At 40.7% G+C, this 26,779-nt stretch overlaps 1 protein-coding gene and 1 gene segment (V, D, J or C); both read right to left on the bottom strand.

Moving 5' to 3' along the window:
- Positions 1-1,189: 1,189 nt before the first annotated feature.
- On the bottom strand, positions 1,190-17,995 carry LOC134058070 (immunoglobulin kappa light chain-like). The gene is made up of 6 exons (XM_062487383.1): positions 17,953-17,995; positions 17,536-17,842; positions 9,613-9,671; positions 3,760-4,050; positions 2,272-2,325; positions 1,190-1,569 (listed from the first exon to the last, which is right to left on the bottom strand). The coding sequence occupies exons 1-6, from the start codon at positions 17,993-17,995 to the stop codon at positions 1,436-1,438; spliced, it is 888 nt and encodes a 295-aa protein (XP_062343367.1). The 3' UTR covers positions 1,190-1,435.
- A 3,541-nt stretch (positions 17,996-21,536) lies between these two features.
- LOC134052171 (T cell receptor gamma variable 3-like) lies at positions 21,537-21,863 on the bottom strand. The segment is given in 1 exon segment: positions 21,537-21,863. A coding segment is annotated over 1 exon segment (327 nt).
- Between the last annotated feature and the right edge of the window lie 4,916 nt (positions 21,864-26,779).

Genomic DNA, 26,779 nt, shown 5'->3' with positions numbered 1-26,779 from the left:
CATCTTTCTTCACACTGAAGAGCAACATGGCACTGAAGGCAGTAATTAGCTGCTTTGGCTTCAATATGCAGATTCTATCATGGCTTGTAAAGCATGCCATTAGTAAAGTAGCTGTGGTTGTTAGAACTCAGCCTGGTAGATTTTCCTTCCCTTACAATGGCATGAGCCCGAGGAAGCAGTCCTGTTTTGACAGATTTCCCCTTGGCTTGGCTTAGCTGTTTCACAAAGCTTAGTTTTTTGTTTCATAACAGAAAAGATGTAACAAACTAGTATTTATTGTTCTATGTAAAAGTGTTCCTATGAACATGTTGAAAAGCAGAAAAGTGATGTTTTAACGACCTTTGATTTCCTGAGAAATTTATAAGAATAGAGGGATTGATCAGGTTTTCTAGACATCTTTGTACAGGCTGTGGAAATGCTGGAGAACAAATACAGGCCTCATAAAGACAGCTGGAAGAAAGCTTTTATTGCCATCATCATTACAGATACAGTGAATGTAAATGCTGCAGGGGCATATCTCCAAAACCTAGGGCAATGTTTTGCCCAAAACCAGACAAATTATTTATCCCAATATGTCTACTTCCCATTTTTCCACATAAATTTGTAAGGAATTCATTTGTGGAACTGGGAGATTAAGAGTTGAATGTCTCTGAGAATTTTTCTTCCTTTGTGAAAATACTTTATCAGAGCTTCACATTCATGGTTTTGCTCAGTTTTAAAAGGTGTCTCTAAACAATGTGATGTTCACGATCATTACAATTGTTTGTTTTTAGTCACATTATGCACATTTTCAGACTGTGTCAGAGTGCCAGTGGATTTTTTCCATTTCTGCACATGTGAACCTTAGAATTGCTTTTATTCTCATTTGACTTCTTCATTCAAAAATTTTTTGTTCACTTTTTAAAGTTTTGTTTAATTATATCTTAAAGCACACCACTTCAGAATAATTAATTCCTGATTTGTTGGATACATGAGAGTTGCAACAAATCACTGAAAGTAAAAATGAATCAAACCTGTGAATTTATTGCACAGGGATGCTCCTAATTAAGCTTTAAATGCGGTGACAAAACACATCTGTGCCTTGTATGTCAAAAACCCTGTCAAAAGCTTCTGGATGCTTAGCTACTTTTGACATGGCTGTCTTCTTAGTTTTGCAATATGGACTTGGATTAAAATGCATTATTCCTATTGCCTATCTTTATTCAATATTTAGAAAAAAAATTGGGAAAATCAGGCTGATATAAAAACACTAGCAATAAAGCAAAATGAGCCTTTATGCACTAATACCAGAAAACTATTTTGGAATTGTGGTTTGTTTTTGTTTTTGTTTTTTTTTTCCTGTTATATCTAACACCAAGAGCAGGGGAGTCTGTGTGGATAAGCATATGGCAAAGTAAATAGAAGATCAATTTGCAGCGCTTTCTTTAAACAGCATTTATGTTTTCTTTCCTCGGTGGTTGGTTGAAGCCCACATTTTGTAGATGAAGAAGAGTACGATAAGGTAGTACATGGAGCTCTTCAGAAGAAGGGTGATATATACTAAATATGCTGTCCTGTGCATTAACTGATCTGTAACAAATATAAGACAGAAAAGTCTCGTTTAATGCCAATGTTTTATAGCATCCTAAAAAATTGATGGAAATGGAACAATGCAGTCAGTTTACTGCTGCAAATTACATTGACACCAGTGCACATCATAAACACATACAAGATCTGTTCTGTTCTTTAAATGGGTTTGCACTGCTAATGAGTTCTAGACCTAGTGGGTTTCTTAATACTAAACTGACTCTCAGTGTCACTTCCTTGTGTTGCTATTCCTTGTAAAGACAGGAGCATAACTGTAGTGCTTCCAGCACTTTCTACAGTGTTTAAGTCATTTTTTGTTGTATTTCTTGAAGATAACTGCTCATGATTCTTCCTAAAAAATTTTCTTTGTCCAAAGTTCTGGGAATTGCTAGGCTGGTGTAACATCAGCTGAAGTGTTTAACTACTCCAAGTGTTTAAAAGAGTGGTGCTTAATGCAGGCTAACAATCCAGTAGCCCAAACAGCATCTGTAGCATCTTAATAAAGCTACCTGATGAAGGTAGGAGAGCCCCTTATATGAAGTTAGTTCAGAGTAGCACTGAAAAGTTTTTGAGTTGCCAACCCCAGACTCGAAAAATTTCCTATATACTACTAAGAAAGATAATTTTTGGGGTGTTCAGATCGTATTTAGCAATATCTCTTGTATGACATACATCACTTTCCCACATTTTAACACATTAAATTACCTCTGTTAAAAACTGTTCTGCAGACCTCTTCCTGAGGAGGAGTCTTCAGAGAATCTGTGGGAAAGAGAGTTGAGATGCCCCAGTTAGACTTTTCTTTAATTTTCACAAACATTAATTGAGAAATAGAGGAAAAAAGAGGCTTTACAGGAACAAGGCTGGGAAAATGGATAGTTAGTATTAAATAAAAGAAGGGGACTTAAGATTAGTCTGCAAAGCAGATATTCATAAGTAGGATTCATTTGTAGAGAGAATTTGAAGAGGAGAACTGCTCCAAGAAGTGGCTGGGTATCTGTTGCCGTAAGTGGGAGATGTGTCTTTGCCCTTCCAGGAATGTGCCCATTAGGTTGTTCCTTGGCAAAGCCTCTTTTATTTGGAACAAGAATCAGTTTGACCACCTGGCCTTGCCAGTGAAGAAGCTGAAGTCCATTTGCCTTCACAACCTACTGTTATCAGAAATGCAGAATAAATTAAGTTGGAGGAGACTTCAGTTTATATCTAAATGTTAGTGGCTGTTTAACAGCAAAGAATAATACTGAGGAGTGCATGACTTTTCCTACTGGGAATCTTGGTGCTGGTTTTTTCCCCTAAAATACATCCTTTTTGTTCTTGAAGTAGCAAATTTGAGTTTGTTCTTGTTTATGTTGTTTGTATCCATTGATATAAATATTAAGACATTTATATTGCGTCTCTAAATACATCCTCCATCTAAATAAGCTTCAAGTATATTTTTGTCAGAATATATTTTGAAGGTTGAAATGTAACTGTTGTTTATGGCAGTGGTCTCACTCATTGGAGTTCGGTTAATTTGTAGAAAACACATGTAGGTATGGAGAGAAGATTAATTTAAACCAATTTATACCACTTTTCTTATAGATGATTTAAACAATTTGCATTGAGTATAAGTTACTTTTTCTTTAAAGTTGCATTGCCTTTCAGATTTGGCTTTGCTTAATCAATCTTTCCACAATCAAGAACAAAATCTTATTTTTATACATGGCTATTAACTTCCTATTTCTGAATTGTGGGTAAGTAATACTTTTAAACTTGTTGTACATCCTCAGTAACCTCATTTTTAACTCCTTAGTTTTTTAGAGTTGTGACTAATGTCAGGGGGTGTCAGAGGGACTTACACCCCTAAGCTATGAGAGATAATACTGTTTCCAGAAACTTCTGTAGGATGGAAAGTAACAGACAGGTTTCAGTGCAGATCTGTTGGAACTGTGATAGTTTACCTCGATGAGGTTCATTAATTTAAAGTAACTATTATTTTTTCTGTTACAATAGGATGCTTACTTGGGGACCATAACACAGGTTGAGTTACTCTTCCTGGGAAAACTTTCGGTATTTTGTCCAGTACTTTAGCTATTGTGCCTAAGAGCGCAGATGTCTTCACCAGTAATAGAAATCATTACTACTCTAATTTTAATGTAAACAAAAATGATGTTTATGACAGTAGATCAAATCACATTTTTAACATGTGGAATATACCTTGTGTTGACAGTGAATCCTTTCTCTCTTCATGCTCATATGTGCAGTAGTATTTCTTGTCTTTATTCTCTGCTGGCACAGTTAACCAACTGGCAATTGAGTAGTCATCGTCTTTTGTGGACTTCCAAATGTCACCTTTTACTACGTTGTCTGTTACCTCCTTTTCATCATTAGTCCATGTCACCCTAATAACTTCTGGGTAGAATTTCTCTATAAGGCAAACATACATCATCTGATTTTCATGTTTTTTCTGCAGGATTTCAGAGTTTGCTGGTGGAGAACTTTGTTTATCTGGATGGGTTATTGGAGGAAGAAAAATAACAAAACAGAGAGTTGAAAGATCAGTAATGTACAGCAAGTAAATACACAGCCAAAAATGCAAATTCAAAAGAGCAACAAAATAAACGCCCTATTAACAAATATTAATATTCTTGTAACAAATGTAAATGCTCTTTTGAGAAATATTAAGTAATGGAAATACTGTTGAATATATCAATAGCTGTTAATCTCACTTGAAAGTGAGTTAGGAATCTTCAGGTGGCTAGACAAGTGCCTATATCCCAAAATCTTCCAAGCAGTATTGCTGTCAGAAAGTGTATTTGCTTGTTCAAGTCTCTGACAATTATTAAATAATAGTAATATTTTCTGAACAAGCTTCATTTAGGAATAATAGGAATATAAGTGGAATTTAATATTACTTTAAGAGGAATAAGAGGAATTTAATATTACAATATAACATAATATAATATAATATAACATAATATAACATAAATAATAATATAATATAATATTTCTATAATAGTAATATATACTTATATAATATTAATATAATATATACAATATAATATTTTATAGAAAAAAAGTACATTTTTGTCCACAGAATAGTAAACATTGGCCACCTAAGTTTAAAATCTTAGAAATCTTAAGTCCACACTGCTATATAATAAACATCTGCTATATATATTAATTTTTTAAAAGTCAATACTAATTCTGTGATATTTTTTAGGGGACAAAGGAAGGGAAGAAAATTATTGCTCTGTCTCTAAGGCAATTCTATTTCCGTGTATTTGCCAGGTGAAGATTTGTATCAGGACAGGAAAATGGAATCACAAAATGCCCTAGACACCAACAGTTGGCAATGCTGTTCTGCCAATGCTAGATTTGCTTAAATTATTGAATTAATATATCTGAAAATGAAAACCCAAAACTAAAGTAAAGCAGAAGAGCATGGTATAACTGGATAACATTTTCACATCTAAACAGCACATCTAGCCAGAGTTACCTGCAATAGCTGTTGTACTTTGGGAAACATGCTCAGTATGAATATACATTAACGTATTTTAAAATTCAAGTGAGCTGTTTCCACAAGCTTATTTGACATAATCTGCATTTCATTTGTCTCTCTGGATTAAGCCTGGATGCTCTCTGGATTAGGAGAAGAAAAAATCATCCAGGTTTGGTCCGCACTGGTACACATTTTGATAATATTTAAGTGGATAGTAAATTTAAGGGTCTGATTTAGGTAAAAGTGAGCTTGTACAGTGAGTGCATAGGCAGTGCTCACAGGCAATCATATCTGCCTATGCTTAATTGCAAGTGAAGGCTGAATACAGTTTTCAAACCTGACTTTTGTTACATAGAAAGTACTGCTTAAGACTGTTTTTTTTAAGGCAGCAGAAACATTTTAGGTGTACCCTTATCCCACTTTTTCTCTTGAATTCCTGTGTAAATCTCTGCCACTGAATTTGAACTAGAAGATGCATGGGTTTTAAGTTGTGCTCTAACTGATTAGTACAGTTTTAATGTGTTGGGAGAAATACATTACTATAAAATGCATTTTGCCAAAAAAGCTTCCAATTTTCTTTAAATGATCTGGCTGTTCAAGAGAAATCTTCTACATTGCATTCTCCCTGACACAGCTTACTGATTATCTGTAGTACTTAAAGCTCAGTGTTTAAAGAGAAAGATGACCCATCCACCTTCAAAAGGGTAACTACCTTCCTTATATTAAGAATTTCCTTCATTTTAGAGATGCCATTGAAGTGACAATGTGGTCTGAGTTCTGTTGTACCAGAAATAAAGTTGCTGACAGCTTTAGAGTTCTCTAACATTAATTTAGTAGTTAATTTTATCTTCTTTATGCATCCTCCTCTCCAAAGATGAATGATCAGATTAATTTCAAAAATGATTTATTTGTTTCAGAATTGTATATATTCACAAGACCATGAAGTAGCTATTGTCCCAGTGGCATTGCACTCCGCTAAGCTTCATGACTATTTTAGAGGTTTCTTTCAGATTTTCAAAATTTGGTAAGTTGTTCTAACTAATTTCAGTACTTATAATAGCTTAGTTTGACATTCTCTTAGGATATCAAATCTACGAGGAGAGGAGAGGAGAGGAGAGGAGAGGAGAGGAGAGGAGAGGAGAGGAGAGGAGAGGAGAGGAGAGGAGAGGAGAGGAGAGGAGAGGAGAGGAGAGGAGAGGAGAGGAGAGGAGAGGAGAGGAGAGGAGAGGAGAGGAGAGGAGAGGAGAGGAGAGGAGAGGAGAAAGATTATTTGAATTGCTATTTCATCCTGCTCATTTCAGAGACTTCTGTTACAACGGAATAATTTTCACCTCTGGAGTTGCCAATGTCATTCCATTTACTGCAAAAAACACCCTAGGCATGCAGCTTTCCCCATCATACCACAATACTGAGGAAACAAACTGCTTGAATAATTGCAGCTTTGTGCATGCATTGAAGTGTCTCATGTATGTATACGGGTAAATGGATGACAGTGGAGAATTGAAAGGATTAAATTCTGCATCTATCTATCTATCTATTTTGATGTGAGAAAAATATCTTTGTATGCATGTTTCTGAAAAAAAGGGATGAAAACATATAGACTTAAAACTTATAAAACTTATGGCTGTAGGTTTTGATGTATTTTCGGGCTGATCTGCAGAGTCTGAAGTCAGCAACACAGTTTACACTGGCATTTCTGGGCAAATTATCAGATTCTTTCTGAAGAATTTTAAAGTAATGAACTTGCACTCCTCTGTCAGTTTTGATTCAGCTAAATATTGAAAAATATTGTGGTTTACCTTCTTAAACAGTTTGCTAAGGCAGGTTTTAAGAGGTATATAAGGCTAAGTTTTTCCCACAAAATACACATATGAGCAGATATTTCTTAAACTAACATTTGTCTTTTGTTTCATGTAACAATGCAGCAAGGCTGTAAAATGTTGTTCAAACGAAATCCTGGAGTTAGGTTCATAGCCAATGAGCTATCAAAAAATTAAATTCAAAATATATGTTTATATAGATTAGCTGTCAAAAGTTTTCTTAATGAAACTGCTCTACAATTTCTTTGTAAGTATCTATAAATAAGATTTATAAATAAGGTTACTTAAATACTTAAGGTGTTCTTAAACTGAAACTTTAATTCTCACAACTTGGGTGACCCCACAAAATGGGGTAGTTTTTTACTGAGACTCAAAGCTGCTCTGTTACACTTCAAGTCAGTGGGACCTGAGGGCACTCATCTCATAAACAACATTCTTGTCCTGCTTGACAGCAACTTCAGGGATTATAACTAGCAACAATATAGTATAGTCCTGACCCATTAACCTTTCCAGATACCTTAAAGAGATGTCAGCCTTCTTCCCAAAGTTTTCCCATTACAAAAATTTTAAAAACATAAGACTGTGAAAAAACTTACCTGAGATAATGACTGTTGTACCAGAACCAAATACCAAATACCCTCCCACTCTGGTACATTCCTTTACAGAAAGGAGCCTGCTGTCTGAAGGATGGGATGACATACAAAGGGACCTGGACAAGCTCAAGAAATGGATCCATGGGAGTCTCATGAGGTGTAACAAGACCAAGTGCCAAGTGCTGCACCTAATTTTGGGCCAACCCCCAGTACCAACACAGGCTGGGGGATGAACAGAGGGAGAGCAGCCTTGGGCAGGAGGACCTGGAGGTGTTGGAGGATGAGAGGGTGGACATGACCCAGCCATGTGTACTCACAGCCCAGAGAGACAAACGTGTCTTGGGCTGCATCAAAAGCAACATGACCAGCAGGGCAAAGGAGGGGATTCTGCCCCTCTACTTTGTTCTGGTGTGACCCCACCTGGAGTGCTGAGTCCAGCTCTGGGGTCCTCAGCACAGGACAGAACAGGTTCTTGTTGGAACAAGTCCAGAGGAGGCCAACACATTGATCTGACTTCTCCTATGGGGAAAGGCTGAGAGAATTGGTATTGTTCAGCCTGGGGAAGAGAAGGCTTCGGGGTCACCTAATTGCTCCTTTCCAGTACCTGAAAGGAGCCTACAAGAAAGATGGAGAGAGACTTTTTTACAAGAGCATGTAATGGCAGGACAAGGGGGAATGGCTTCACACTGAAAGAGAGTAGGGCTAGATTAGATCTTAGGAGGAAATTCTGTACTGTGAGGGTGGGGAGACACCATAACAGAGAGTCCAGAAAACTTGTGGATGCCCCATGCCTGGAATTGTTTAAGGCCAGGTGGGATGGAGCTCTGAACAGCCTCATTTCCTCCTGTGGAAAGTGTTCCTGGCCACAGCATTGGGGTTTAAACTAGATGATCTTAAGGTCTCTTTTAACCCAAGCCATTCAGTTTGGCCAGAAAAGTACCAGATTTAGCAACTATAATAAGAACAACATTATTCTCTTGATTAGGCTTCATGAAAATAGAATATTTGGATTCAATCTGTTATTGCTCCTATTCACAAAGACCTTTATCCTAAGCCCTGTTTTTCTCCATTTCTTAATAATTTTAAGTTTGTATATGTGAAGTAACTACACCACTTTTACTCTAACAATGAGTCAAAAGCCTTGGCCTCACAAACACAAAATCCTGCAGAATTAGAGTGATGCTTGAAAATATTTTTTAAAATCTATATATAGGAAAAGCATGGTAGCATTAGCTACCTGATTAGGTAGGTAAGGGTTTTCACTGAAAACAACACACTTATCATGCCACAGATATTTCCATTGAATTGTAGGCATTATTTACTTAGTCCTTCTGGCATAAATCATTAAACCAATCTTTTCTTGATATGTTAATAGAGGTTTATGTACTAAGCAGGCTTAAAATACTTGGCAGCAATATTTCCCCTGCCTCATATCTCTATAGTTGTACACTTCAGGATTATGGCATTTAAAGCACATGTGGGAAGTGGGAAAAATAGTTTTGTCTGCCACTTTCTATTAAAATAAATGTCTCTGCAAGAAAGGCAAAAAAATCACTTATTAAGCAATTATTAAGCATTAATTCACCATAATTTATACTGAATAATTTGTTAAGTAGTTATTAGGTAATGAGAAGAACATTTGGAGGTACTAATTTTTTTCTAATGCCAAAGTGTTGTGTATTTGATAAAACAGTTTTGAACAAGTTATTTCACTTTTTCTAGCCTAATTCAAAAAGATTTTTTGCAATGTCCATTGCATACTGTTTATTAGAAAGAGGTTTTCTTTTTTCATGCTTAATTCTCAGCTGCTTGATTCCCTGCTGACTCCTTCAGTACAGCTGGAGGAAAGAATGAGGTCTCTAAAAACTAATACAGACCATTTTCCACCAGATTTCTAGGAGAACTATGATCAAAAGTGGCTTGAAACAGCTACTTTTTAGGCATGTTTGTGATCCTAAACAACTGCATTACAAGTACCACAGGGATGAATATAGGAATGGTGAGCTGGGGAGGAAAATCCTGCACAAGGAATGGTGTTGACTGAGGCTCTAAGTGAGCTGAGTGACCTCTGAGATAGTATAATACTCATCTGTGTGACCAGTCCAAGCTCCTATAGCTTACTATATGAACAACATACATACAACACACAGCTTACCTGAGACAAAGAGTTTTGTACCTGAGCCGAAGACCTTGTTGTAATAACCAATCACAGTGAATAAAGCCTTTACAATATCACTGAGGCTCGTTTGTGTTTGCATGGGTAAATATTACTCTTTAAAAAAAATTGGATTTACTGTATAATCAATTTTTAGACCTTAGGAAAGTAAAAAAGGAGCAGTCGCCTAAAATAAACTAAAGTTAAAAAAAAAAAGAGAAAAAATGTAGAATTTTTGGAGGATGTATAAATTGTTAAATGAACAGGATTAATCTCAACTAATTTGAATTTTCTGGTAGTTCAGGTGGACAGTGCAAATTGAGCACCTTGGCTCCATCTCTGCTTTCTGGAAACAGGGAGCATCACCAAAAGGTTTATTTGATCAGATGCTGGCAAAGTAATTTGCTCCTTTTACACCCCTATAAGATCAGACCTAGAGCTGGTGAACATTATGCGGAGATCTGAGGAGCATGAGACTATTGACCAACATTTTTGTTACCAGTAACATGAAGTAAAACTGCATCGATTGGAATCAAAATTCCCGTTAACAAGATAGACCATTTTCAGCTGGTCAAAATTAGGCAAACTATTTTTATGTCAGATGCTTAGCTGAGCCAAATTACAGGCAAGCATCACAATTCCTAGGATTTACTTGAAGCAAAATGTTTTGAATAGTAGTAATAACTGATAATAAGCATTTTCTGCAAAAGTTAGGAAGAGAGAGCACCCTTTCAACTCTGCCTATCTTAAAAGGTGCAACTTACTGTTCTGGGCATATCTCAGACAACTCTCTCGTTTTCATTCATAGTCAGACACAGTCCAAAAGAGAAATCTTGTGCTTTTTGCAAAGACTGTGTGTAACACAAAGGTTGGACATACTATTTTCAGGATGAATTAGGAATATCACAAAGGTCAAATGTGTATACTTAGAGATAAAAAATATTTTTCTGTTCTCCAAATGCTGTCTTTGCCATATTTAAGTTCATTTTTATACAGAAAATCATAATGGGATAAGTTATAGGTCTCTGCTGCAATAGCTGTTGTGTTTCTCCCATTTCATGCATAAATACAGAACAATTACATTGTGTTCTGCAAATGTAAATGGAAATGCTGTTTAAGGGGGAAATCCTGCAAAGTATTCAGAACAGTTAGAATTAGAGAAAACTAAAATAGCAAAGTACTTCATGCCAGCCAATATCTAGCTGTATTTAAAAGCATTTCAGAAGTAGTCAAGTTTTACATTTTGTACTTACTTGAAACTATAAGTTCAGTTCCACTTCCAAATATTTTGACGTCAGGATCCCACAGTCTTATAATGCTTATCAATATCTCCCGCACTGCACTTTTGCATGGGCTACAGAAAAAGTCTCTCTGATTTAGGAGCTGGGGATAAATCTGGCTGAGTGCTATAGCTGAATTTTCGACATTGACTAGAGTGTCATTTCTAGAAATACTTGAATTTTTGTAGCGAGTAAAAAGTTCTGAAAATTTTTGGTCAGAGACACGTATATAAAATATTTTTAATTTCTCTGTAACTCTCCTCAGCAGTTTGTAATTTAACTTAATTATAGCCACCTTGATAATGTCATGGAGTTTCTGAGTGGCATACTGTAGTCACTGCTATACACTTTGTACTGAAAACAGAATTCCTTCTTTTGATTGCATAGCTTCACCACAATTAAAAATAATACAAATGCAAAAGTAAACCAGTTACTTCCAGTAGGGCCAGAAACTAGAAATTTATTACACTCAGGGAATTTTTCTTCCCAGTCAATTTAGACCAGACCACTTATGTCAGTAAGAAATTTTTCATTTCTCACATGCTGTTCTGGGAATTAACTTTCAAGCAGTTCACTTTTGTTTCCCAGAACAGGATGAAACCACCTCAATATTTAAATTTACCTACCAAATTTAGGCACCATGCTTAGTTCACAAACAAAGTATGGTTTATCAGGGAGAAATTAATTTTTCTCACATTCTGGATTATTTGAGAACCTGAATGATTCTGTGAAAATCAGTTCAATGATAATGATACTTACCAGAGACAATTAGCTTTGTTCCCATGCCAAAGAATTTGATCCAGGTGTTCCACACTATGTTTTGACTTTGCAATAAGCTAGCATGCTCTCTTGACATACCATTGATGAAGAAAATCCCAATTTTTCCCAATCATCTGTGGAAGTCTGCATGAAGACCTGGTCCTTGACTGCTGGGAAGTTGTCAGGAATTTCAGATGTGCATCTGCATGTTCAGCCGATAGCTAATGTCTCTTTCCTGAAGTGTTATAAATTTGTGAGATAAATCCTCCACTTCATGTCTTAGAATTAGATCATGGTTTGTCTTCAGTTTTAGATAGCAAGTAAGAACACAGAGCACTGCACGTACCTTCAAGTGAAAATCCTGCTCTTTACCAAAGGTACACCTGCAAGTACATGACCTCAAGTACTATTAGTATGGAGTTCATTCTTCATTGTCTGAACACAGAAGAGGGAAAAGAGGGAGAGCCAGCACCAAAAGCATCGTGAAGGTGTCTGTGTGCTGCAAGTTGCATTTTCCTGCCCAAAGCAGGTGATTATTGTCTGGCCATCTCTTGGAATCACTCCAGGCTTTGCTACAGCAGCTCACTGGCAGCTTTTTGTGTACCAGCTGGTGGGAGAAGGAGGCTTTTCCTTGTGCAGGTTTTTTTATAAAACAGGCTGAGATAACATCAGAGGAGTCACTACTACTGTCAATCAAACAGCTTGCATGCTTGGTTTGGCATTTAAAGTAAACTGAGTTAGAGTACTTCTAGGATCTCCTGCAGCACACTGACTACAAAATTATGTTGAGAAATTAGTATTTGTGGCGAGAGGGAGGAACTAGAGGGTGAAGGTCGTTCAGCTGAAATAGGTGTAAAAAAACTCAGTGGTCTGTTTTGAAGTCTCCTGGACAGAAATATCCTAATCACAACCACAAATTAAGGGCAGAAGTGATGGAGACAGAACGATGGTGACTGGTGTGTTTCCTGCCATGCCCTTAGACATGCAGTGAAGGAAACCGCCTATCTTGGTTCTGGCCAGACAGGGTTAATTTTTGCTGTAGGCAGGAGAGTGCATGTCTAGAACACACAGGTTACTCTACATCACCTCACCTTGTTGTTGGATGTGAGGGAAGGAAGTCTCTTCTGTGGATGAAGGGGTTCCTTCTGGTCAGGTACATGTGGCAGAGTGAGCAGTTGGGTAATGCTGTTTCTGGGCTAGAGGGAGCAGTCAGCAAATGCCAGTATCAAGCAATCATATGGGAATTGTATGTTGCACATTTATTTATTAACATTGTTGCTGTTATGGTTTGTTTTTTATCTCATTACTGTTTCCAGTGAATGGTTCTTAGCCCATGATTTTTGCCTTCTGTATCTTCAATTCTTCTCTCCAGCCCTCAACAAGGGAGTAGGGGGAGCAAGCAAGCATAACATGGTTTGAAGAGTTTTGGTGGGAGTACTACACCAGAGAGTATATTCCTAAACCATGACAGCCTTACTTGGTGTCCAAATGGAGCATGAAATGTTGAGATAACAACATCTGTCCAGAGCCAGTTGAAAACAAATTTGATCCAGGCATTTATTATATCAAGTATGGAGCCACTGGTTACAATTTTGCTTGATCTGTTCATGTGGTTGTGGTACTTAACACTGTATGTATTCCTGTATGTGCTCCTTGAAGTGTTCTTTTTCAGAGTGGGGAGAAGGATCAGGATTACTTTGTTGATGTACTGGGAGAATGACATGACATGATAGCAATTAGGGACATTTGAGATGCTCTCCTACCCTTACCTTGGGCACCACCTTTGGGGGTCTATTAATAACCATAGCCGGTTTGTGGGAGGAACAGGAAAGGATGATTTTCCCAAGATTTTAACCCCCTTTTCCTGCTTCAGGCCTGTTACAAGAGCTTTTGAGAATTTTGAATTTCCCTTGGATGTGAAGGAAAGCATTTTGTTGTTGTAAAGTCTGCCAGGTTCCCTCAGTGCTGCTCACAACATGTTTAGAGTCAGGACAGAAATTTATAGGGAGGTTACTGAGAGATCTAACTTGAGGATGGATAGACATGAGTGCCATGAAATGTGTGAGAAAATGGGCCAGCTTCTGAAGGGTTATTCTATTCCAATGTTTTAGAAGATCACCCCTGAACATCTACAGGACCCTAGCAGAGGTATAACTTACTGCTATGTGCCCTGCCTACTCTTTACTGGACACAGTTCAATACCAGAGAGCACCCTCAGGGAGAAGAGGAGGAAAACAGACCAACAGGCACTGTGGCCACTCAAACTGCAGCTGAATGAGAGGAACAATCCATGACAGTACAGAAGAAGAAATCCAATACAAAATCAGTTTGTTTAATGAGGGATGAAGAATAGGGCACTCACAATGAGAGAAAGAGGCAAGGCCAGAGATAAACACCTAAACCCAGGTGAGTTGTGAGATATGTGAAAAGATTTCAGCTGCCAGTCAGGAGAGCCCCTGGTGACCTGCCTGTTCTGATGCTGGGAAATCATGGCTCACAACATGAAAGTAGATGGTAGTGAAGCCAGGCAGCTGAGATCCTTGTTCTGGGATCTGGGCATTGGCAAGGGGATTGGGAAGAGGACAGAAACCTTCAGCCTCTGGAGGCACCTCCTGTCAAGCAGAAGGGAAAGGATTCTTTCATTCTCTCAAAGATGATCCAATAGGGTACCCAAGTAGGTGGAATGCCATGAAAAAAGGTATCCAGTCCCTGAGTGACTTAGCTGTGCTGAAGGTAATCTGTAGGGATTCAAATAACAAGCAGTCCCTTGTGCTGTGTACACAATGTATGTGGCAGAAGTTTGTATGGAGCTTGTCATCATCATACACCAACCCTTTGGCATCCTTTTCAAGGATGCCAATGAAAGAAGAAGAAATGGTGCTTCAGGTGATTACCTGACTCCAACAATGTGTTCGTCTTTTTTCCTCCCTACCAACTTATGCTTAGGCTGTGGAAACACTGCCCAAAACTCTGGACAGACTCAAAAGATTCAAGCATGTTAGAGAGGAAATGTCTGATGTCAGTATGGACCGCAATCTCTTTTATTGGGAGCATGCACCCTGCTGCTTGAGAGATAGATACATACCACGAGATACCCTGGAGGTGGTTTTACCTGTATGACCACAGAGAGGACAAGAGGAAGTACCTCTGCCCTAGCAGCACAAGTGTGTGAGTGTGCTGGTTTAAAAAAACAGTTGAAAAATTAAACCCCATTTAAGCTTCTCTTCCCACCACTCCCAACCCCCCCCCCCCCGCCCAGTCCCTCTTTGTGAGAGACTAAAAGCAGAGATTCTGATTTACTTGAGAAAAAACATGAATGAAATAAGGAAAATTAACAGTAACTATATTAAAGTACACAAAACAAAGGTGATTTACACACAGAAAGTTATTCACCAACCAGGACCATGCAAAACCTGAGACAAACAAGAAAGTGAGATCTGGCCTCTCCTCCCATGCACTGGGCCACACGGCACCTGGGAAGCTTGGTAGTCTGAATGGGAGCTATGCTGCTGATAAACACTGTCTCCATCAGTTACAGCAGCGGTCCCGGTGCCGGGGTCCCCCTTTCCCCAGGGTAGTGGTTGTCCCATGGTGGTCCTGGTGGGCACTGCATCTTGCATTTGGGTTCTTGGCAGCTGCAGAATTAACAGCAACAGTAGCAGCAGCTGTGGCAGTAGCTGCATTTACCCCTTTTGAGTTTCCAATGGCCACGTGTTTTAGGGAACAGTTTATTCTCTCCCATGGCCGAAGTGAGACTGACTGCTTCCAGCTTCTGATGGCTCAGCATTTTCTGCTGCAACTCATCTCCCACCATGATGTGAAGGGAATGGAATAAACAGAGTCAGAAACTCCACCTCTCTTTTTTAGCTCTGTACCCAGGACAACCTCTGTAGGCAATTCTTCAAGGATAAATGCCCCTTCAATGTACAGTGGGCAAGTCCTTAGACAAAATAGGAGGGCTGATGTTACTTCTGATCCTCTTGAGTGGACCTCCAGTTCATGACAAGAACTGAGAAATGAGTACTATGATCAGAACAAGAGGGGCCTCTAGCCAGGTAGAGAAAAGGGACAATCAGATCTATTGGATTCTGTGAATCCGATGGCCCGGCCCAGGAGTGTAAAGCTTTATTTGATACTGGCACACAATGTACCCTGATGACATCAAGGCCTGCAGGGGAAGAATCTATTTCTGGAGTAACAGGGGCATCCCAGCAGCTGACAGTACTGGAAGCTGAGGTGGTTTGGAATGAATGGTAAAATCACCCCATTCTGACTGGCCCAGAGACCCCGTGTGTCCTTGGCATAGATTAACTCAGGAGAGGGCACTTCATGGACCCAAGAGGGCATTGTTGGGCTTTTTTGGGATAGCTGCTGTGGAAGCAGAGGAAATCAGACAACTGAATTAGAATACCTTGCCTGGTCTCTCAAAGAACCCTTCAGCTGTGGGACTGGTGAAGGTCAAAGAACAACAGGCACCAATCACTACCACAACAGTGCACCATCAACAACACTGCACCAACTGGACTCTGTGACCCTCATCCATGAGATGATTCGTGGAGAGCCAGGGAGTGGTCAGCAAGATTCACTCACCCTTTAATAGCCCCATATGGCCAGTGTGTAAGTCCAATGGAGAGGGGAGACTGAGAGTGGGCTATCATGGCCTGGATGAAGTCACTCCACCTCTGAGTGCTGCTGTGAAGGACATGCTGGAACTTCATGACACCTCAGGTCATCAGGAAGGGAAAAGATGCAACATACAGATGTGTTCTTGATCAAGGGGTGGACCTAATGATGGACATTATCTTCCAGATCTTCCACAACTGGGAAACATGCGCTGCAATCAAGCAGGCCAAGTGGGTAAACCCTCTGTGGTATAAAGGACAATGGTCGAAATATAAATATGTGAATGTCTGGCAGATTGATTGTGTCACATTCCTGCAAACCCACCAAGGCAAGCCCTGCATTCTTACAGTGATGGAAGCAACCACTGGATAGCTGAAGATGTATCCTGTGCCTCCCGCCACTGCTAGGAGCATCATCTTGGGATTTGAAAAGCAAATCCTGTGGTAACATGACACCCCAGAAAGAATTGAGTCAGATAATGGGACTCATTCTAAAAATGGCCTCATAGACAGCTGGGCCAGAGAGCACAGTATGGAGTGGATGTATCATATTGTTTCTCATGCACCAGCCTCTGGGAATATTGAATGGTACAATGGACTGTTCAAAAACCACATTCAAAACAATGGGTGGTGGCACCTTCAAACAATGGGGTCTATGTCTAGCAGAGGCCACCTAGCTAGTTAACACTAGAGGCTCTACTAATTGAGTTGGCCCTGCTCCATCAAAGCCTCCACATACCAGAGAAGGGGATAAAGTGCCCGTGGTGCACATGAGGAATATATGTTAGAGTAGACAGTTTGGGTTAGTCCTGCCTCTAAGGCAAAGGCAAAGCCATCTGTGGGATTGTTTTTGGTGAAGGTTGCACATGGTTTATAATGAAGAGGGATGGGGAAATGCAATTTGTTCCTCAAGGGGATTTGGTTTTTGGGTAAGAACAGTCTGTAATGTTGAATTGTATAATACTGGCTGCTGAATGACACTGATACTGTATACCATAACCACCATGGTAACGAGCATGGACTGCTCTGGATACATCAGTCATGAGCTCCTGATGCAGCTTGCAACCACCCAATAGCACACCAGTCCTCCTGCCCTGGAAGATATCTAGGACAGATGGAAGTCACAGTCACAGACTAAATGAACTCAACAGGCATCTTGGAGGTCTGGTGGAGTGGCACAGTTACAACCTTGTGGTTCAGATGTTTCAGGCAGTTTTTTTGCCTTGATGATCTTTGCATTTCTATCACAGTGAGGATCCCAGTAGGCACAGTAGTAAGTAGCATCATCATCTGGAATTACATCTTTTATTGTAAGAACACACCGCTTCTGGACAGAATTTCTTTCAACCAGGTATCTGTTTGCTTTAAAGCCACTTTCAACAGTAACTTTGTTTCCTGAAACAAACAGAAGCCTCTCTGGAGCTTCACCCTCCTTCTGCTTATACCAATGTATGATGATGCCGTCAAAATTTGACTGTAACGTTTGAATTTCACATATCATCCGTGCACTTTTTTGGAACTTGGTGATGGATATAGGACTCTGCATGGGCATTTCCTGTGCAAATCCATCTAGGAAAGAGAAAAGGAGAAGTTATGTCATTAGCTGGAATTCAGGGATTTGGAAAGATGCCTGTTAGCGAAGCCATGGAGGAAAGGTAGGAAAATAAGTAAGTACTTACATGACCAAGATGCTGTGGCCACAAGCACTACCAGCAGCAGCATGTTTGCTTGTCACACTCTGCTTTCAATGAGATTCAGAGGAGGATGAAAGAGACTCCAAACGGGAACTATGTTGTATTGAAGGAGGGGGTGGCTCTCTTGAATGGTCTTCAACTATAATTCTTCTGTGTGTAAACAGATGGGGTGTCTTTGCAGAAAACCCTCTCCAGTCTGCCAAATATTAAAATTGGTAAAAAGGCTGTAGTCCTGTCTGCTTTTCAAGTAAATACGGGAAATATTGATAAAATCCAAGGATTATGGCTCTATAAAACTCTAGTCAAAGCAACTGAGAAAAGTTCGCAAGCAAGAGCATGTCCAGATATGCATGGTGGAGTGAAGGTTTCAGCCTGGAGGGCAGTGAGTGCGTACCTCACCTGAGGTGAGCAGACAGGTGCACAGTGTCAGAGCAGGTGAGGACTGCCTTTTGCTGCTTCAGCTTAGTCACCTAGATGCAAAGTGCCCAGGCTGCCCCTGTGCTGGTACTGCCCTCCACCAAAGCTGAACACCATCAACCTGCAGTGACTGCAGAAGTTCATCCGTGGGGACTTGCCTTTGCTTTGGTTTAAGGTGCGGGAGGAAATGCACAGCCACAGGATTTCGGTTTCACAGCTTAGCTGAGATGAAAACATTTCTTGGAAAAAAAGGATGGAAAATAAAAGAGAACAGCTGTTTTCAACAGCCATTTCAGAGAGGCATCTTGATGAGTGGGTCTGATGCTGTGGGGTGAACCCATGCTGTTGGCAGATGGGAGTGAAGATGAGTTGCTTTGTTCTCCCTCCTGCTGGCAGTTGACCACGGACAGCACAGCCAGGGGTAATGGTGTTGTTAAGTGTTTTGGAAAGGTGCCTGTGGATGCAGAGCTCTGAGGAGGGTCAGCCCAGGAGGGACAACTGCCTCTGTGTAGTGGCAATGGAAAGAATCCTCCTCTTCCCAATAAACAAATGTGGGAAGGCCTGCCTAATTTTCTGTCAGGCCACCCTGAGGTGAAGGGAGGGAGGGAGAGTCAAGGAAGAGATCACTTATCCCACCAGTCTCCTGCATGGGCAACTGTAGCTAATCAGAGTGAAAACTGCATTGGCTATTCTATATTGAGGATCTGAAATCAAGCTGCTGTTGCCAAAAACTGTTGCTGTTGCTACATATGAAACAGTAGCAGTGCATTGCTATTCTTCTGATCACAGAGCAGAAATCTGTCAGGTACCCAATTCCAGATATGAGTAAAGGAATATGTCAGTGACTGGATCACACAAGATTTAATTCCTAATTTACAGACACTGTCTAGGTTTTATACTGCAAGCTTTCTAACACAGTAAGTCTCCAAGTAGGAATAATCACTGACCAAACATGTCTATGCCAAGAAGACACATGCAGTGGCTGGAATATTATTTTACAAAATACCTTTCCAGGTTCAAGTTATCACTAAATAGACCCGTCACTGATGAGGTGGCCAAAATCTGTTTTGCAAAGAGCTTTGTTATCTAAAATTATTTAATAACTTTCTCCTGTACATTAATGCTGACTAATCCTTATTACCTTCTTCACCTTCCTGTCTGTAAATGGTTTCCAGGATTATTGGCTCCATCACCTTCCCTGACTGTAGCTCTCTAGGTCTTCCTTTTTCTCTTACTTGAAAATAAGAGTGACATTTGATTTCTTCTATGCTTCAGGAACCTGTGCAGATTGTTGTGACCTTCCTAAGGTAAGTAAGAGTGTCTTTGCCAAGGTGTTGGCCAGCTGCCTCAGCACTTGTGGATGCATTCCACCAGGCACCATGGTTAGCTGTGTGCAGTTTGAGTGCTCACTAGCCTGATCCTCCTCTACCAAAGGCTATGTCTTTCTTGATCCAAACTTTTGATCTGGTCCCAGAGGCCTGGGATACCTGAAGGCCATTCTTATGGGTAAATGCTGAGGCAAAGGAAATACTGAGTACCTCAGGTTTTTCCATGTCATACACCATCAGTTTCCCTGTCCCATGCAGCACCTTCTCCTAGTGTTTCTTTTGCTGCTGTTTTATTTGGAGAATCCTTTCTTGTTCCCCTTCATCTCATTTACCTAATTCCCTTCTAACTGTTTGGTTCCTTTCCTAAGCCCATTCCTGCATGATTGAACAGCATCTCCATACTTCTGGATCACCTGCTCCTGATTCCACCTCCTTTATACTTAATTTTTATTCCTGATTAAAGTCAGAAGCTTTTTGCCCACTCTTGAGGTACTCCTGTTGCCTCTACTTGGTATTCTAGGTGTCAGACTGAGCCTTTCTTGAACTTGGAGAAGATTCTTGCGTATCAGCTAGCATTCCTGGACACTTCTCTCTAGGGTTGTATCCAATGTGATGCTTCCAAGCAGATCTCTGAAGAACTTTAAAGTCTGCTCTCCTGAAGTCCACGACTGAGGTCCTGCCTTTTGCCCTGCTGCCTTCTCTCAGGAGTCTGAATGCCACTGGATCATGGTCAAGGCTGCCTTGATCTTCCCATCCACAGTGAGGTCCTTTTTGGTTGCCCAATCACCCATGTCAGGAGGTGCTACCAACTCAGTCCTGAAACCTCCTGGACTGGTTGTGAGAAATTCTCACATCTCACAATGCAATGACAAAAGTAGGCTGACTAAAGTTAACATCTGAGGTCACATGTACTACAACCTATTTTTCAAATAGTTAGGAGGACAGAAACATTCATTGCAAGATGTTATATACTCAAATCACATGGAAACTTCAACTAAAAAAAAAATCAGAGCCTGTAGAGCTATAAAGCCATTACTGTGGATGTATCTGTGCTCACTTTTTAAAGGATACTGCATGTGTGCACTCCAATTCAGAAAATGTAAGACATAAAAGTATCTCAGTGTTTTGACCTAGCTTTCAGGGAAATGCCAGTTTTCCTGGAACCCATCTTTGTAGAATCGGATTTCTGAAACTCAGTACACTTAACCCAAAGGCTCTGAGAATTTCTGCTTGTCTGCGGCATAGCTCATGGTTGAGGATATCAATTTCTGTCTTGGACATATCAAATGAGGAACTGTGACAATAAAATCAGTTTTCTGGGCTGTTGTAGGACTTTTTAGTGACTAAAATGCAAAGGAAATGAAAAGAAAAATATGAAAGAGAATGTGCAAGATCAGCTGGTCATTACCCCTTTTTCCTCTTCCTTTTTTTTTCAAGAGAAAATACTAAGGGATGAAGAAATGTTCCTCTGCTTGCTAGAATTCTATCAGAGAAGAGGAATCGGTAAGTCTCACACAGAGACAGACTCTGTGTTCACTGACAGGTGAGTGCTTTCAGTAAAATCTAGCCTTCATTTTAAAAGCAACATTTCATATACTTATCTTAAAGTGACAGGAGGGCTTCACTTTCTGGATGGAGCAGTTAAATCTGATCATTGAAATGATACAACAATTGCCAGCCTCAGATATTTAACACTTGTCATAAGACGTTGTTTTTCTTCTCCTGCTGCAGAAAATCATGAATGGGGTGGAATAAGGAAGTATTTAAATTTTTAGCAGAGTTCACAACTTGCGGTTCAGAGCACAAAGAGTCTTTTTGTAAGGCTTATCTTCGCCCAGTTAATGCTGTGCTACTTTGATAATACCAGTAGGCACAGTAATAAATGCCAGAATCCCTCGAAGTTAAAGCATTTATTTTGAGATGATATATGGGCTGAGTAGGATCATTCCAAATTTGCATTCTAGTTTTATCGTTGTTGTTGTCAAAAACGTATGTTCCTCCAGAGTAGTACAGTATCCTCTTTGGCTGCTCCCCGGGAAGCTGCTTGTACCAGTGCACAGTGGTTTTGGAGTCCAGTTGACATGACATGCTGGCAGACATGCCCTTCATCTGTGTCTGCACCTCTGGGGTTTGCCCTGGCACTGACTGCATGTCTACGCCTGGAAGTGAGAGCAGAGAAATTGCATGAGTGGAGAGGAGAAACTCCTGGAGCTTGGAAACAGACTTATGTGCACTGTAGACAGGAAGGAGAAAGGAGAGGAAAAGGGTCTTACAGGACCAAAACGAAGTTGCAAGAAGGACTGGAAACAGCAACATACTGCCCATGCAGATTAGACCTGAAGATTAAATAAATAGAGACAGAAACGTTATGAAGCCCTTCAGGTGGACAAAGCATTAAATGACATGGAGGAGGAAATTACTCATTCAGCACATCCAATGGTCGTTCTCGCGTTCAATGCGCTACCACAGAGGATGTGAAATTTACTGACAAGCTAAATCATGGCAGAAACAGCATAGAAAGGACAAAAACCACTCAGTTTGAGAAAAACTTCTTCATCTATCTACCTACTACCCTTATGTCAGACTTACTTACTGAGAACACACATAAAAACTCAAGTTGCTCAGCCTGGCTCTTCCCAAGGATTTTGTCCTCTTCTTAGGCACCTCTGTCCCAGAAGAATGTTCCACCAGCCTTTCCTTAGAACTTCAGAGAATCATAGAATAAAAGCATGCTTTGGGTAGGGGGGGACCTTAAAGATCATCTAGCTCTCACCTCCACCCCATGGGCAGGGATGTCACCCTCTAGGTCAGGTTGCTCAGGGCCCCATCCAACCTGACCTTGAACACATCCAGTGATGGAGCATCTAGATCTTCTTGGGTTGTCTGTTCCAGTGCCCCATGACTATCAGAGTAAAGAATGTCTTCCTAACATTTACTTGAAAGCTCTTCCACAGTTTAAAACTCCTCCCCCTTCTTCTACACCATCTACCCATGTAAAGACTGGTTTTTCATAAGTGCCCTTTATGCCCCCAAGGGTCAGTGCTGGGCTCAGCATTGCTTAACTTGTTCATCAGTGATGGGGGAAGGGGCAGATGCCTCCTCAGTTCACTGAGAGCACAAAGCTGGGACGAGTGGCTGTACAGCCCTTCAGAGGGATGTTGACAGGAGGGAGGGATTGTCAGGCTACCTCCCACCTGAGGGTATCTGTCTGCAACAGTGCAGCCAATGGTCAGAGTTGTGCAGTGCGGCTCTAAGTCGGTGTGGAATTTATGAGGCTGGTTGAGGGTAATGTGAGCTGGGCTCTGTGCTGCTCTTAGACCTGGCTCACAACCAAAGGATGCCTGGGGTGATGTGGAGGTCTCACAGCCCTGTGTTGCTCCCGCGAGGCACAGAGGAGCACTTGTGCCTGTGTACCACCCCTTGTCCTCACTCTCCCTTCACCCTGGAAAGTGAGCTTTGCTGTAAATCACATCTGATGAGAAAAAAAAGGCACACTAAAACTCTCTGGAAAAGATCAGACAGCAAATACTGCCTCAGACATTGGAGGGGGGCCAAAGTGTTCATTTTACCTCTTGTGTTAACTATAAATTTTGACCAAAAATAAGTGTCTCAAATTGACATATTTAACTTGCATGGTCCTTGAAATGCAAATGAGGAAGAACATGAGACTCGTAACACATGTATGACCAAAGTTACCAAACCCCACCTGCGGCATGTGATTGTTCCATCTTATTGGAAAGGGCCAAAAAATTATACTATAAAGGGGTTTTTTGGGAAGAAAGAGGTGGAGGAGCAGAAAAAAGTTTTGCCTGCTTCAGACTGGTCGATGGACTATGTCTCTCCTCCTCTCTTGAAGGGAAGGGCTTTGGTGAGCTTTGCACCTCCAACTGCATAGGAACAGGCTTAGGAATACTTAATTATGCTTATCTATCTATATATCTATGAAAAAACAGGCAGCTATTAATTTGACTATGCATCAAGAATTACAGATGCATAAAATACTGTGTAAACATTTGATTGCACTGACTAGCTGTGACACATTTCTTTTGAAGATGTTTGCATTCCTTTAACTCTCTTAGGTTGTTGCATGAAATAAGGAGTTCCTCTGGCAGTAGTGCCTTGCCAGCAGCAAGTTGGTTGGACCTCTGTGAGATTGACTGCCTTCCTTGATAATGGGGTTGTAGCACTAAATAGCAAAAACACAGCTAGTGGCTATATTGCAAGACAGCCTCAGTGGCTGTGGCAAAACCACAGTGAAGCATGCATTTCTACCAGACAGATATTTGCTGCCTCTTGCTTTTTCTGGTACTTTCCCTTGTTTCAAAGGCTGAAAATGTGCCCCTCAAAGACTTTATAGAAAATGGTCCCTTGGGCAGCAGCCATCATACATCATGCTCCTCCCTGAAGAAAAATTTCACATTTTCTGAGAGAAACCTCTGGATCATTTTTAGATCTTTTTCAATAGCATTGTATACAAATAATTCTCATGCTACAACTAGTAGAGAAAGTTAATATTCTTCTGTTGTCCTTGTCATAAATACATGAGTTTGTGTCAGGTCCTGTAGTGCAGATATGACTACAATGAAGGAACAAAAAAAGAACTTGCATGGGCAGGGTGTTGTGAATAGTCTTGCCACATGACATTTCACTGCAGCTCTCCTCACAGCTGTCTGGCTCAACAATGCTGTATCACCATTTCTTTATGTCCCTTGGTTTAATCTCCAGCTTCTCCGTGTAAGCAGTCTTCACAACTCTTTCTTGGAACAGTCTTTTTAGGTGTTGCCCAGTGTAATAGATTGTTGCCTAAGAAATTAATTTTCATGGTAACCATTAAGACGGGAGTTACTACTGGTAAGTATCACATGTATCTCCACCATCACCTGTGTTTGTAGGCTCAGGGCACAGGCAGCTTTCTGTACAGGCTGCCTGTCACCTGCTAGCTCTGTGGAAATGCCAGTAGGCACAGTAGTAGGTACCTTCATCACCAGAGTCGATGTCATTGATTGTCAAAGTACAGACATTTGTACCTGTCTTCGAAGAAGAATACTTGTTGCTGTAGGAACTGTCATCAAAAGAAGCTACACTGGCTCTGATATACAGAATCCGTTCTGGGGCTTTGTTGGGAATGTGTCGGTACCAATGTATAACTGCGTTCTGGAAGCCAGGAATACCCTCACCTATACAGTCCATGGATGTAGTTGTCTTGTGCCTTCTGGTAATGGACACTTCCCTCTGCTTTAGAAGCACTTGTGCTTTTCCATCTAGAAAGAAAGAGAGGAAAAGAACAAACACTCTTAGCTCACTGTTCATTCACACACATAAACATCTCCTTCCACTGCCCTGTGTCACAGCGGCAAAGGGAACATACGAGACCAGGCTGCAGCCAGGGCCAGGAGAGGAAGCAGCAGCATCTTGAGGGCTTTTCTTGTGTGTGTCCTCAGGAGGAAGTTAACAGCACTCCCAGCAGGGGCAGAGCGCAGCGACTGAGGAAAGGAAATGACTCACTTGGGCCTTTGGAGAGGTTGTCCTGGCAGGTGTTTTTTTGAGATAAACTGATTGAACCCTGCTAAATTAACAGTCAGATTATAGCTTTACAGAAGTGGTACAGACCTCTCCCTCTTTCCCTCCCTCCCCCCTCCAATTACCTTAACTAATCTAGAAAGTAATTTTCTAGTCTGAAGCTAATTTTACCACTTCTTTTAGAGTAGTTGGGAGTTTCTAAACAGTGCCTCAGTGCTCAGTGTGCTCTGGAGACCTCATACTGAAGACTGGTGACACTGGATCCTTTGGGATAGTAGCACAATGGTCCTGTGACTTTGTCTATATACCATTTGTCCATAAACAGAAAGAGCTGAAATAACTCAAAGAAATGTCTTTCTGCATGCAAAAATATAAACATCTGTTCTAGAGCTGCAGTCATTCTATGCTAGATGAGAAGCCTCACTGAAGTCAATCAGGAGACTTGCGTTTTAACTTAAATGAATATTTGATCAACTCCAAGCAGAAAACCAAGAGAAAATAAAGCCAGATTCTCAAGTGACAGAGAAGTATAAAATGGGTACATTGCAGCTGCAGTCTTGATTGGTGCTTCAAAATTATTTTCCCTTATAACCTTCTATTTTGCCACACAAATGACAGAACTGGGATTTTATTCCAAAGATGTAGCTTGAAGGGTAGTGGGAATAGAAAGATTTTCCTGCCTTTAGCAGGATCCTGCTTTTAGCCAAACCTGTCATCTTATAAACCCACTCAGAGGCAATCCATCCTGACCCCAAAAATGCCTTTTTTTGTTGGCAAAGTGAAATAACAGGTCTGCTGGTATCGGCTGTAGTGTGCGTCTGCAAAGCTCAGCATCATCTCTTGTATCTGGCTGTCTGCGCAATCTGATCCAAAGCTTTTGGGAAAAGTAGGGTGGAAGTGCTCCTGCGTGTTGTCAAACACTTCAGGTTCTTATCTGGAAAGCAGGGCATGTCTTTGTGCAGGTCCCCTGTGGCTTTCTACTACTGTGCATCCCAACTGGCACAGTAGTAGGTGGCAGAATCTTGCGGTGTTACTTTGCTCACTGTCAGGATGCAGACAGATTTGCTGGGATCCTTCTCAACAGTAAACTTCCCCTTATGAGACTGCTTTTCAAGGAAAAAGTTGGAGGATATATAGGCAACATGCTTGGGAACTGCATTGGGCTTCTTTTGGTACCAGTGAATAAAAACTCTGCTAAAATCAGGACTGGAGACGTGGCAGTTGATTAGCACTGTTTCGCCTTCTGGCTTGGTGATGGATATAGGGGTTTGCTGCAAGTCTTGTGCAGAGCCACCTGTGACAATAAAAGAGAAAAAATAGAGAAGCTGAGATAAGAGAGCATCCCCTTTTCCACTGGTGAATGTGCAGGCAGCAGGATGAGCAGGGCATGTACAAGAAAAAATAGTTGCCAGGAAGAAAATGCTCAGCAACCACATCATCACTGCTCTTCTTAGGGCTTCCTTACACAGGGCACAGGGCACAGAGTCAGGGTCAGCCTCAAGAGGGGGTGAAGCAGATCTGAGTGGCAGAAAATTGTCCAATGAGGC

This window comes from Cinclus cinclus, chromosome 1 (genome assembly GCF_963662255.1).
Source record: "Cinclus cinclus chromosome 1, bCinCin1.1, whole genome shotgun sequence".
In the NCBI taxonomy this organism is placed as follows: Eukaryota; Metazoa; Chordata; class Aves; order Passeriformes; family Cinclidae; genus Cinclus; species Cinclus cinclus.
The sequence above is the reverse complement of the archived record's forward strand: the minus strand, read 5'-3'. Positions and strand labels throughout refer to the sequence as shown.